We start from the raw sequence: 13,477 nt of genomic DNA, 5'->3' as shown, positions 1-13,477 counted from the left end.
TCCCTGCTCCCCCGCGCCGGCTCCCGTCGTTCTGCCTAGCTCGTTAAATTGGCAGAACGCTAATCCAGCAAAACGCCGGGTGTGCTGGGGGCAAGCAGGAATGCGTGGGCAGGACAGAGGGACCCGACTGCCCTTCCCGGCTTGGTGCCCACCTGCAGCCTCCGCGTGTCTAACCAAACTGGGGAGTCTTTGGTCGAGCAGACCCAGCAAAACCAGGCTGCATCGCATGAATTACGGCAAAGAAAGAGCAGGCTTCGGTTCAGACCGTTTGCAAAGTGGCATATCCTGCATAGTGGGTCCCGATTTCAGTCACAGCTTTTGGAAGTTTCCTGCTGAAATGCGGGTGTTTAAAAAAGAAATACCCTCAAAGAATGTTGCCATTTTTCTATTCAGGGTGGGTTTTTACCTGCTGCTCTAATATCTGTCCCTTAGCAGGAGAGCAAGAGCATTCAGGACTATTAAGAAAAAGGCATTCATTGAAGGGGCCCAGTGAGGATTTTTGTCAAGGCTTAACGAACAGTTTTCATTGGCATAAAGAAAACCCAAATGACTAATACATAGTGACGCGAGGAGCCAATTGCATGTAATTCTGCGTTCACACCCGAAAAAACTTGCGTGGTCTTCTCCTTGCAACACCATCGCTCTCCAGAGAGGAGAGCACAATATCATTCTAGAGAGCGTCAGGAAGCGCTTGGGATTTCACTTTCCACCATCGCTGTATTAAATCCCTGTTGCTTACCGTAGAAGTCAGTCAGCCCGTCAGGCTGGGTGCTTCCCGGCGAGTGAGCCTCAGGCGACGAGAGGCTGGCCGTCACGCCAAAGCTCGCAGTGTACCGGGACAAGCGGCGGCCGTGAAGGCAGGCGCAGCCCGTGCTCCAGCTTCACGCACAACGCTCGGGAGCACCGTTCCCGCTAACGTGCCGGACTGCAGCCTGGCGCTGAAGGAAGGCAGGTGGAAAACCTTCCTCCGCCCTAGGAATCCGTGTCCCCTTCCCCTCTGCGGGAGCATCCTCCCGCAGCAGCACCTCTGCCTCCCCTCAGGGGCTCCAGCTGCCGAGGGTTCCCGTGCTGTTTTTTAGGAGGTAAACTGTCCTGTTCGAGTGACCAGGAGCCATCTGAAGTACAGCTGGCATCGCTTGGCATTTCACAGTTACGGCTGTCTTGGGGAAAAAACAAAAAGCAACATAACACAAAACAAACCACTCCATTTGTGCTGAAATCCAGCAGAAATCAAATCCTCCTCGGCGGCGGCAGCAGCTCAAGGGGGACGGACGGCTGGAGGAGAGCCAGGCGTGCCTCCTGCCCTGCTATGGTCCATTTGCTGCAGGTTTCTAGAAGCACATGTTGCGGGAGCTTTGCCCACTGCAACCTGCAGACCCTTCAGACAGACAATAAAAAAAACAAACGAGAGGCCCAGCACTTTGGATGAGGATGGTGACGAAGAGGAGGAGTAAGACGGCCGGCGCGGGGGGCAGTGAGGCAGCAGGGGAGGAAGGCAATGAGGAGACACGGTCCTGTGCCTGCACTTCCCAACCTAGCACGTGCAAAGCTTTAGAGATGCACAAAATGGAGCCACGCAGTCCGTAAGGATGCCGGGGGACTGCCTGCTTGCAGCAGAGCAATGTGGCCGCGGATCGTCAAAGCAACGGCTTCTCTCCCCACCGAGATGGCCAGCCAAAGCCCTATGTCGGGACAAATGCAGTGGTTTTCTTTTACTCCTAGGGAAAAATTCACAAGGAGTCAAGTTAACCCACAATAGCTCCTTCCAGGGAAACCAAACAGCTTTCAGATGGTGCTGATTAGTCCACTGGTGGAAGTGGGTGGGCTTTTTGGTCTACTGAAAAGTGAAAGGCAGCATCCCCAAACCACTCTGAAGAATAAGGTCGCCAAATAAGTTTAACAGCTTGTGCCTCTTTTAATGGAAATATCACACGTTTATACATATATGCACAGTAAAGTACAAAGGGTTAGAAAACAGGCTTCATTTTCAGCCCCTAATTCTAACATACTGTACGTTAATCCCTGAGAGCACCTGTCAATTGCATGTCTCCTGCAAGGGATACTGAGAGTGCAAATTCAAGTGTTCACCTGCAACACAGGTCGCTTTTCAGGTACTGAATCTGAATGCTAAATCTTCAGTACACTGGGTTGGCAGTAAACAAAAATTAATAGTTAAACCATTCAATCCAGTGTACCAATTCAAAATCCATCCTGATATCTTTGCCACAGACAGCTAAAAGATTGTCTTCCTACTCTCCAAAGAAATGAGTTCAGCTTATACTCTGGTCACACCAAATCCATTACAAAATTGGTGCCTATGAACCGCACACCGCTGATGCAGTCACAGACTAAAATCCTCTTTATATCCACAGGGCTGGGGAGGTTTATTAGCAGGGTGCATATTCCTCCAACTCTGACCTGGGAGGCTACCTGGCAACTGAGCCTAGCCACCACAGCTACTCCAGCAAGAGGTACAAAGAACAGGCTGTGTGGAAAAATCCTTGTTTCACACGTCTGCCATAACCCTGACCCTGCAGACGCTGGCTAGCAATACCAATCTGGGTGCTAGTTTTCAGTCAACTGAATTTATTTCTCCCATGACACGCACAGTTTCATTACAAGTTCAGTGAGACCGTGGCCAGCCTTTGCGTTGTGGGAGTAAAGGATGGAGAAATCTTCCCTCTCTTTAATTGAAGGGAGAAGCTGGTGACGGCAGCAGCTGGGGTCTGCCTGGGCTGCGGCAGAGCAACACCATCAGGAGAACACACCGCAGCACGTTTCATTTCAAACGGGAGCAAAGCCTGAGCAAAAACAGCCTGAGCACGTGCTGTGTGACTTGCTGTTTGCGTTTGACCTCTACTTTTATGAATGTGGTCTTTCTTCAGCAAGCAGCAGGTTTACAGCCCTTCCTTATCAGAATTTGCCGGGGTTTGGCATGCCATTCAGACTGACTGCTGGTCAAACCAAACGAAGCCTGAAGGTGGACCACAAGAACCTGCAGCAACCTGTGGGAACTGCCACTTTGAGATGCACTCACGTACTAGGGAAGGTTTTCTCCCAGTGTTGAGACAGAGGGGTGAGGTACTGCCCTCTCTGGGCACCCAGAGGCGTACTACCACAGCTCCCAACAACATCTGGCCACCGTTTCCAAACGTTAGTGGCCAAGCTGCCTGATACTCTATCTCTGACTGGATGTTCATAGCATATGGCTGGACTTAATACCTGGGAAAATTGCTTGAACTTCTGGAAGCTGCATAATTTTCCTGTCCTGGCTATAATCTGGAAAGGCTCACAATAAACCTGGGGTGTTTTTTTCACAGGAACTTAAACATCAACCTAAAAAAAAAAGCCCACCTGTGGCTCACCACCTCCCTTATTTCACAGTTAAACACAATGACAAAAAATTCCCTGAGACTAAACAGGAGACAACAGATAGCAGATACAGGGAAACTTAATGGGGGAAGCAAATCTTAGGTGATGGTAGCATGCAAAAATTAGCTCAGCTTCTCTGTTGCTCCGAAGAAATCAGTCCCTGCCCCTGATTTATACCTGCAGAGGATGTGAATACCTCCACCACAGAAATATTTCATATGTGGCCCTTTTTATATTCAACAGAACAAAAAATAGCATTAAGAACTGCATCCATACAGACTGTATGGAGCTGTACAGTTTCATAGCTATACTGCCTTAAACTTTGATTACTGGAATTAAAGTGCTTAGTATATTCAAAGCAATTGTAGACCTGGATTTTCACTGCCCACCAGCACTGTGGTATGTTTTAAACTTCACATTATTACTATAAAACCTTGCAATATGTCTACCTAAGCAAGGAGAGGGAGGAATGTCTAGTGTCAAAAGCACAACTCCTTCATTTTGTCCCTTACAAAATGAACAAACACAAAATACGGTCCTTTCACACCCATGTTGTTTTTCAAGCTGTTTCTCAGTCATTCACCTGGAACTGGAAAAAAAGGAAACCGCAAAAGGACTACACCACTTAAAACTTCCCATCAACAGCAGACAGGTAAACTTATTAAGTCCTCCACCTGAAAATACCTTCCTGCTCCACCATCAGACACACTGTGGCATAGCCCTTGCCCTATTTCTGCACCTTAAAGGCCATTACTCAGTATTCCAGCTCTGTGAGCACTGGGCATGCACGAAGGCATTCAGTCTGTTATCTTGCTCAGATAACAAGACTAACAGCTCTAAGACCTTCCAAGCAATTGCCCTTAAATCAGGTCCTGCATCTGGCAGGAGACACCTGCCTCTGCTTTTGAGCCTCTGCTGCTTTTTTTTTCTCCTGTTCCTCCGCCTTCTTCCGCTCCTCTTTTAGCTCCTTGTATCTCCATTTGGGAATCTGCAAATAAGGGTCATCCTTCGCACTGCTCCTCCTTCTCGCCTTTTCTGGCTGGAAGGTGGGTGGAGGAGCTTTGCTGATACGGACTTTGGGGATGACAAATCCCGGCCTGACGCTGCTCCGTCTAAGTAGGTGGAGCGGCAAGAGGCTGGCTTTCCTAGTAGCTATGGTGTTCACTTGAGAGACTGCAAGGCTGATGGGCTGCAAGCTGGCTCGCCGGTCCTTCTTCTTGGGGATCAGCGTGACCTTGGAGTTCTGAAATAGCTTCTCGTAGCTGCTAAAGTGATCTTTGTCCTGAGATCGGATCTCCTCGGCTCTCTGCTTCCTAAGGATTTCTTGCACAGCCAGTCTGCGTTTCCCCACAGAAGGCGGGCTGCCTGGGCACACAGTCCGGCATGACAGAGCAATGAAAGGACTGGCCAAGCTTGTTGTCACCTTCACCATGTGGTCAAGGACCCCGTCTTCTTCTGGGCCGTAGAAAGACCGGAATGGGAGAGCTGCCCTCATGCACTCAGAAATCCTCTGCAAACAGCTTTTTGGCTCTGCAGCCTTGGCAAGAAGTTCCTTCATCTTTGGCCATTCTGGTTTATATTGATCACAAAACTGTTCCGGGCATGGCCTGTCCATCAGCTTTTGCATGACGAAGGCAGACTCTGATCTTCCTGTGTAACAAGCCCATTCCCACGAAGTCAGTCCACGGCGTGGGTCAGTCGCGTGAACATTTGCCCCTCAAAGAAAAGAAAAACAATTAGTGTAACTTAACGAAACTGCCCACACTTTTGTTGCTATGATCAGAGTTGAATCAGGCAGATCCCTGCAAGAAAATGTCACATACGACACTGTTGTGGTTTAACCCCAGCTAGCAACTCAGCACCATGCAGCCGCTCACTCACTCCCCCCCCGCCCCCCCCGCAGTGGGATGGGGGAAAGAATCGAGGAAAAAAGCCCCCAAACTCCTGGGTTAAGATAAGAAGAGTTTAATAGAACAGAAAAGAAGAAACTAACAATGATGATAACACTAATAAAATGACAATAGTAATAATAAAAGCATTGGAATATACAAGTGATGCTCAATGCAATTGCTCACCACCTGCTGACTGATGCCCAGTTAGTTCCTGAGCAGCGATCCCCCCAGGGCAACTCCCCCCAGTTTATATACTGGGCATGACATCACATGGTATGGAATGTCCCTTTGGCCAGTTTGGGTCAGCTGCCCTGGCTGTGTCCCCTCCCAACTCCTTGTACCCCTCCAGCCTTCTCGCTGGCTGGGCATGAGAAGCTGAAAAATCCTTGACGTTAGTCTAAACACTACTTAGCAACAACTGAAAACATCAGTGTGTTATCAACATTCTTCTCATACTGAACCCAAAACATAACACTATACCAGCTACTAGAACAAAAATTAACTCTATCCCTGCCGAAACCAGGACAGCCATGCAATAATATTTGTGTCGAAATGAACAAGCAATAAGGAGAGATCAGGTTCCTGACTTTCTAAACTCCTGATTTATTAAAAAAAAAAAATAATAAAAAGAAATTCAGGCTGCGTATATGAAATTCTCTGAAAACAATGCAAAGAATGACATAATGAGTTTCAACTGTGTTGAATGTTGCCTGCCATTTTAAAATCCATTCACTTGAGCTCGCAAGAAAAGTGACGAACATGGAAAGAAACAATTCTGTACACAAAAATCCTTCCCATACAGAATAATGGGCATTGCACTGATCGCTGCCACTCAGAAGAGAGATCTTGAGCTAATCATCAGAAGTTCCATGAAAATATCAATGCAGTGCTCACTAGGGGTGAAAATAGCAAATAAAATACAAGGAATTTCTAGAAAAGCATTAAAAAATAGAGAAAAAGTAGGGAAAAAAAGGAAAAAATAGAGAAAACACTAGGTGTACAATTCAGGATCTCTTATCTCTGAAAGGACACTGCAGAATTAGGGAAAGTTGAGAGGATGGTGACAAGAGTGATTAAATATAAGGAAAGTTTCCCTACAAGTCAGAGAGTAGATAATGGGCGAGATGGACCTTCAGTCTGAGCCCAGAACAGCTGTTCTCATCTCCCTTAGAGAACCACCCCTGAGGAAATGAAGTACTTGTTAGCAAAAACATGCTATTATCGCCAAGTGGACCAGCCATAAGAAGCAACTGGGACACGCTAGACAGCGGAGACATTGACATTTGAAGTACAGTGTTAGGTCCTGGAAGGAAATGATTTCTAGTGGTTATTATCTTTCAGCCTGTGTGTCCCCATGCCCAATTTATGATCTTTACCCATCCAATTCTGACATCTGTCCCCTTCACCATTCTTTCCTCTCATACATTTCTGTGTCCTTTTCCAGCTTTGCCTTCCTTTTGATCTCTCCATGTTCCTATAAGCCCCCTCACATGGGCTTCTGCCCTTGTTCTTCACTCTTTTGCTTTCAAGTGGGGTTACACAATTCTCCTTCAGGCTGCCTGAAGAGAGGGTACAAGAGTAACAGGAGGAGCAAGCATCCTAGTCTGCTCTACTGTATCCTTTACAACTTCTGTAGTACTATATCCAATGCTGCCACATTCCCTAGCAACCAGAAAATTGCAGGGAATTCCTCTCAGTTCTGGTATTAGGGTAGGACCATGGGCATTTGTCAATGAGGACAGCACGTGCCTAGTTCTGCTCACACAGAAGAGCTCTGTAAAGGACAGAGGAAGCTCAATACAGAGTGCACCTTTGGAAGAATCGCTGCAGAACAATGAGCAGCAGCAACTGTTTTTGGAAGCTGAAGTCAGCAAGACACTGTTGCAAACACCCAACACATTACAGCTGGTGAATGCTAAAGGGTACAAAAGATCTGTCCAAAAACTAGCTTGGTGTCGCCAATCAAAAAGACACTCAGAGACGTGTCGAGGACTTGACAGCCAGCATCATATCCTCTGCATCACACCCAAGTGATCCTGGACATACCACCTGGGCGCACACATCTTCATGTTTTAGAGTATATGGGTATGTGGGTGAGTGAATGAAATCCATAGGAGAATAAGCATGAGTGAATACTCTCTGGTTTCAGGCAGTCACGTTCTTAAGCTGCAAATCCTTTGTTTTATATTCTGCCTTTAAACTTCAGCTGGTCTCAGAGGGAGCTTTGCACTCTCCAGAATGTAGACTTTGTTCAGCAGCTCTGCAGCACATTCCCTGGGACAGGCACGGGCACTTTGCCCGGCTGCTTTCAACATAACTGAGCTCTTTAACATTCAGTTGTGGTTTACACGTTATCACTTGCCCTGTAGATAATTTCTGGGTTTCTTGAAAGAGTTGCAAGTAGGATATGAACAGGCTACAACGTTTGACTTCTTGAAGGGCTTCTCTGTCAGCTGAAGCACCATTTTCCAACAGCCAACAAAAAACTGACCTACACAGGTCTTGTCACAAAAGACAAGACATTCTGTCCCTTTGCTTTGGAAGAGGGAGATGTCCAGAGACCGAGACCTGAGGAAAAGGCCGGAAAAACATCATAACAAATTATTTTTTTCAGGGTGGACTATCTCGGTGACAGAATTTCAAACTAGCATAAGGGGGACTAGATATAAGGAATGGTAACCGGGAACCAGTTTGCAATGGGTCCAGTATAACCTTCCCCACAAAGGATGTTTTCTCATTACAGAAAAACAGAGGAAAAAGGAGAGCATGGGGAAAGTGATCAAAAGCTCAGTTTTAACTCTATTAAGTACTAGTTGATTCCTAAGTCTCTGAGAAAATCCCTAAAAAGAGGATGCTAAAGACACAGACCAAGAGTGTATGTGGATGGAGACACCCTAAGCAAAAGAGCTGATCTCAGTTTAAGTGTAATTTAAGTGATATTTGCAGAAAGGACCACTCAGAGAGAAAGCACAGGGGCACTGCAGGGAGTCAAGCACAGGGCCCAGACTGGAAGGCAGAGAGGAGGCCAAGAGGTGGAAAAGCAAAGCAAATCAAAGGGTTCGTTAGCTGTGGACTAAAGAAAGGATTACGAGATCTCAAAGGCAGCAGGGCTTGACGGAGTTCATGATTGCAGAAGCTACAGACGCACCAGTGAAGGGAGGAACAAAGACATACAAAGACATGTCCTCCTGCTCCACCAGCCTGGTTTTGAACCATCCTACCCAAACTTCCCACCCCTCAATCTCTCCCATCTCAGGCTAGCCTCTTGTCCTGTCCCCTTCTTAACACTTGCCTGGGTCTGCATGCCTTCCCACTAGAGCTGACTGGGAACGCGGCAGATAACGTGGAAGTTGTTTCTTTGTTGTACACGTAACAGGCAAGGATTTACCATAGGAAGAACAGCAGCTAATGGAATTGTCCCCAAATATAAATTTTAATGAACAGCATGCTTGTAAACAAGGAAGAGGTATAGACAGCTGCTTACTGTTTTCTTCAAGAAGAAGACATGCCAGCTCTGATAGGGTGCAGCTGTGAGACCCTGGATCAGAGTTGTGCAAAAAGAGCTGTGTGAGAAAGCGCTCACTGGGGACTCCCCCCCTTTGCTTGGGGGCTGCACTGAAGCTCAGACGCTCAGCTCTGGTCCTCGCCCGAGCTACGCTGCAGCTATGCCTGTGCCTGGCCACGTGCCTTGCTGATTTGGACCCTTACCCACAGACTTAATTTCTTGTTTTGACCTCAGACCTACCTTGCCTCTATGGACTTGCCCTGTCACCACAGACTTGCCTGGCGATCACTGCAGTACCGGCTGATCCTGGTTATTGTCACCAGCCCTACTCCGTTTCTTCGAGGAGCTACTTTGTTGATGAGGCCAGTGCCTCTGTGTGCCTTGCTGTCACCCTTGGCTCACCTCCTTTTGAGGAGAAGCCCACTGCTGCTGCTCCCCGACAGACGAATCCCCAGCTGTTTGGGAAACTTTATCTCAGAAAACAATACTACAGAGTACTGAAATCCTGATCTTTCAACAGAAATCGATGCTGACTTTGTACCTTGTATCACAAAGTCTCTTCTAAGGCGTGATGTACTATAGTGGTATTGATTTTCTGTACAAATCAGGAGACATTTCTGAACAAACTTGTCATTCAGCAGAATGCCTCATCTGGAAGAGACATGAATAGTCATGTCCCTTTTTAAATGCAATAGCAGTCTTATTGAACCAATTGTCATTTCAGTGTGAGTATAGCCTACAGGTTTTCTTTTAAGAAAACTGCATTTGCCACATGCCTTGATTTTCCTGCAAAAGTTGCCCTGAAGATCATTTTCAGTACAACTAGTTTGAATGCACATGCTCCTTTGGGTTATCAATATCCTATTTGATTAAAAAGGTTTAATGTCCCTTGAGATGCAAAACTGACATCCGGAGTTTAAAGACAGGGAGTGAAAGAGCTCAGGCATCTGTTACCAACCTGTTTTATACGCAGTATTTAAAGCCCAGTCTCCAGATCCACAGCCACTCCGACGACTTTACTAAAGCAGCGCTGAGTTTACACTGGAGATTACAGCAGGGCTTGACACGTGAATTACAACCGGCATTTCTGTGCTCCCGCTCGGGCTGGCTCGCTTGCTGAATGCTGGCAGCAGCGCGGTCCTGGCAGCGCAGCAGCCTGTGACAAACTGCCGATGAGCGACCGGGTTGCCCCCGTACTCGCTGTGCACTCACGAATAGCAAATTCACATGTTCCAAAGACTCACTTTGAAAGAGCAACATTATGGCCAAGTGTCTCAGAGCGCCTTAATCTTGTAGTGATTGACCTTGGCCACCCTCCAGGAACTCAAATTTCAGAAAGAGCAATCACTTTGACAATCCAGCTCCAACCATCTGTCACACGTTGCCGCTACCTCTTCCCCATCTGACTGTGTTAAATCCATGCTTAGGCGGCTAGAAAGGTGAGTTATTTTCCTTTACTGACCTCCTGCACTGCTGTAAGTAGGTGCCTGTCAATAGAGGTCTTACCCAAGCCACTAAACAGATACTGGGTTTAAAAACCTCCCGGCTGTAACTCTTTTCTAAAGACACATACCTGCTTTGTAGCTATGCAAGCAGACCCACAGCTGATTATGGGTGTTTTCCCCCTGTATTTCCATACAGTCTTATGTTTTAACATAGAATTTTGCTGGTTTATTTGTGAAATTGATTTGTTCAGCAAATCTTTTCATAGCAATTTCTTTCACCTTCTTCAGCAAACTAGCACTGTATTGTCAGCAGTCACTCAGTATCCCTTAAGCCCCGAACTACTTCTAAATCCATTCTGAATGAACAGCTCCCCCCCTCTCTACATTTCACCAGACTGTACAGTGCTAAAAAATAATCAGATATTAAAATGGATGCAGGCAATTTACCACACTTCCTTTGTGGCCCCTATTTTGAGCTGAAAATGTGAAGACCTGCAAAATACTAATCAAAACATGTATATAAACTGCAATTTAGAAACGCAGAGTGTATTAACTCTATACCTCCTTAGCCAATGGATAATCTTTGGTATCCTCACTATCTCTGATGCACAAACAGTGTGATACAACTTTCTGTAGGTAAACTCGATATGGAGGCTAACAAAGCCATTTTCTGCCTGGCTAAAGGTTTGTTTTCCCCACTATTCTGTTTTCTTATGAATCATGAAAATGAGAAGGTGGCTATTCAGATACCAGAGGCAGCAACCACATAGTGAACTTTGATAGCGATACTTTTTGTACAAGAAGTAGAATAACAAGGACTGAGTTATCTACAAAGATGGAAAGGTTATGAAATAGCTTCTAGTGACCAAAACAGAAAGAACAAGCTTCCATCAGATCTCCAGGGATAATAATAGAAAGCCATAACACTGTAAGGTCAATTTGACAAGTCATAAGGTCTTGGGAGTGAAGTTTCATTTTAAGTGATACTTTATAATGGGCACTGGAAAATTCTGAACTAGCATCTGCCAGCATCAGGCAAACTGAGCGCTCCTGCACCTGCAGCACGTGGCTTCACTGCCTCGTCTATGACTTATTTAAAAGCTGCACCCATTTCCAGGCGAGGCTGCACCACACCTCTCAGAGTAAACAAGAGCCAATTTTCTTCTTGATGTTTGCGTGTGGCTGTCTAGTATTTACAGTTAGATGATGACGAAGAAGCAGCAAAGCATTTTGCTTACCTGCCAACATCAAGGCTTTCACGCATTCAGTTCGGCCCTGCATCGCAGATTTCATCAGTGCCGTGAATCCAAACGCATTCCTCTTCTCAATATCAAGCCCAGGAAAATAGTTCAACAAATAGTTTGTTATGGTTATGTGCCCTTTGAAGAAATGAAAAAGCAGAGAAAATATGTCACAGAATTAAAGCGCTGTCTCAAGATTAAACCAAAAATTACTCCTGCAGGCTTGATAGCTGGGAAAATGCCGATAATTAATAAGATCTCTTTTCCTTGTATCTTCTCCTGCTCATTGCAGTCATCACTCTTAGGGTTAAGTGGCACTGACTTGTGACCAGAGTCTTGGGATAGGAGACTGGAAACCTGGGTTCCCACCTTCTCTCAAGTTGCTCTCCCCTCTGAAAAGCCACTTTAAGATAAGGCAATAACTGAAGACCAGAGATGGTTGCAAAGGGCCTCAGTTTCTTGACTCAGTGAGCAGCACTGCAAAGGGAATTCCTACAGCCCGTCACCGGGGGAAACTGACTGCAAAGGTTCAGCTTTTTCCCTCTCCTGGTAAATTTGAGCCTTACAATCATGGTGCTTCATTAAAAAGTGATTACACTACAAGTGATTACACTCCAGCCAATAATACGCATGAACCATGCCAGGCCTGATACGAGACAAAGGAGTATTTTGTGTAGAAGCCCACATTTTTATTTTTACATCTGATAGTGTAAAGCCACTTGTCTACTCTCCAGCGATAGGAAAATGGGGCTGATGTTCAGTTTTGGTAGTAAAATTAATGACTTAAGTTCTGTTTCTAAAGGCAACTGTTGTTGCCATTTGTGTGCCTTGTATGCCAGGATAACTGGTGTCAGCAAGGGCGTACTGAGTAGTTAGAGACATCTCTGGCTAAATGGTTGGAAGACCAATTAAAACATCATGTCTTTATAATTGGACTATCAGAACAAGACAAATATCTAGTGCCATTATGACTCATTCAAAACAGTTTTCCCTTCACTTGTCATTCATTTTATGATGCCTTGACGCTTTATAAAATAATGCAGTCTGTCAGGCAGCTGCAACAATCACAATTTAATTACTAGGAGCTGTAAAAATATTCTCTCATCTCACTCTGCAGTCCAGCTGAATATTCTGTGATGCATGTCATTCAAATTCACCTAGAAATGTTACTGAAGCAGATTATAATTCATACGGGACAATTTTAAAAGTCTATAGTGTCACATCTGGTGCAGATTTCATCAGCAGTCGCTTTGTACCAACACAGTCCTGCATTCACTTTGGCAAGCAAGTTAATAGAACTTCTGCCAGTTATTTAAGATGTTTTCTAGGTGTTACTCTTTATCTCTGAGAACTTGCTGGACTCTGCTACCTTGCTGCATAACTGGAAACTCTCCTGAAACCTGAGCAGATATAGAGATAGCGCAGATCAGCTTAACAACGCCAGAGTCAGAGAAAACCAAGTAAGGAGATCCTTGTACCTTGCACAGTCTGATGCAAATGAAATACAAAGATACGGCAAACTGCAACAAGCTGAAAAAAGCAAAAGGGAACTGGGTTCAGGGCAAGCTCAAGTGACCTGGTCCTGCTTACTCAATACAGATGCTTCAGCTTCGCTGACTCCATGGCATAATATCAAATCGTAGCAGGGTATCGGTTACTACTGGGAAAATCTTTGTGCCCAACTTGTTTTGCACGACATGCTCTGTTTCACTGATGTACAATGTGTGTCTTCATGAAGGTTTTGGAACAGCTGAAATACTGCTTTTTGACCACAGAAACCAGAGACGGGAACTGAAACAGGGGGAAATAGTAAGATGGAAGATTTTTCAGCAGTTATTACATTACTAAAGATGTTCTTCCCTTTGCCAAAAGTATAGCTGCAGTAAGAGACATTTTGCAAATGTGGGATGATCCTAAGAGTCAATCCTGAAAGACCTTGCTCAGCCAAAACTCTCCAGGGGACTGCGGTCGGCCTCAAATGAGACAGAAAAAATACCAGCAAAAAAGTAACAAAGAAAACGA

At 45.6% G+C, this 13,477-nt stretch overlaps 1 protein-coding gene across 1 annotated transcript in view; it reads right to left on the bottom strand.

Moving 5' to 3' along the window:
- Positions 1 to 1,891: 1,891 nt before the first annotated feature.
- Positions 1,892 to 13,477, bottom strand: part of ANKRD33B (ankyrin repeat domain 33B) — a 42,679-nt gene continuing 31,093 nt past the window's right edge. The window contains exons 3-4 of the mRNA XM_030042143.1: positions 11,453 to 11,593; positions 1,892 to 5,088 (exon numbers count right to left, since the gene is read on the bottom strand). Coding sequence (XP_029898003.1) covers positions 4,238 to 5,088; positions 11,453 to 11,593 — 992 coding nt within the window. The 3' untranslated portion in view covers positions 1,892 to 4,237. The remainder of the gene's footprint in view (positions 5,089 to 11,452; positions 11,594 to 13,477) is intronic.

Source organism: Aquila chrysaetos, chromosome 18, assembly GCF_900496995.4.
Source record: "Aquila chrysaetos chrysaetos chromosome 18, bAquChr1.4, whole genome shotgun sequence".
In the NCBI taxonomy this organism is placed as follows: domain Eukaryota; kingdom Metazoa; phylum Chordata; class Aves; order Accipitriformes; family Accipitridae; genus Aquila; species Aquila chrysaetos.
The sequence above is the reverse complement of the archived record's forward strand: the minus strand, read 5'-3'. Positions and strand labels throughout refer to the sequence as shown.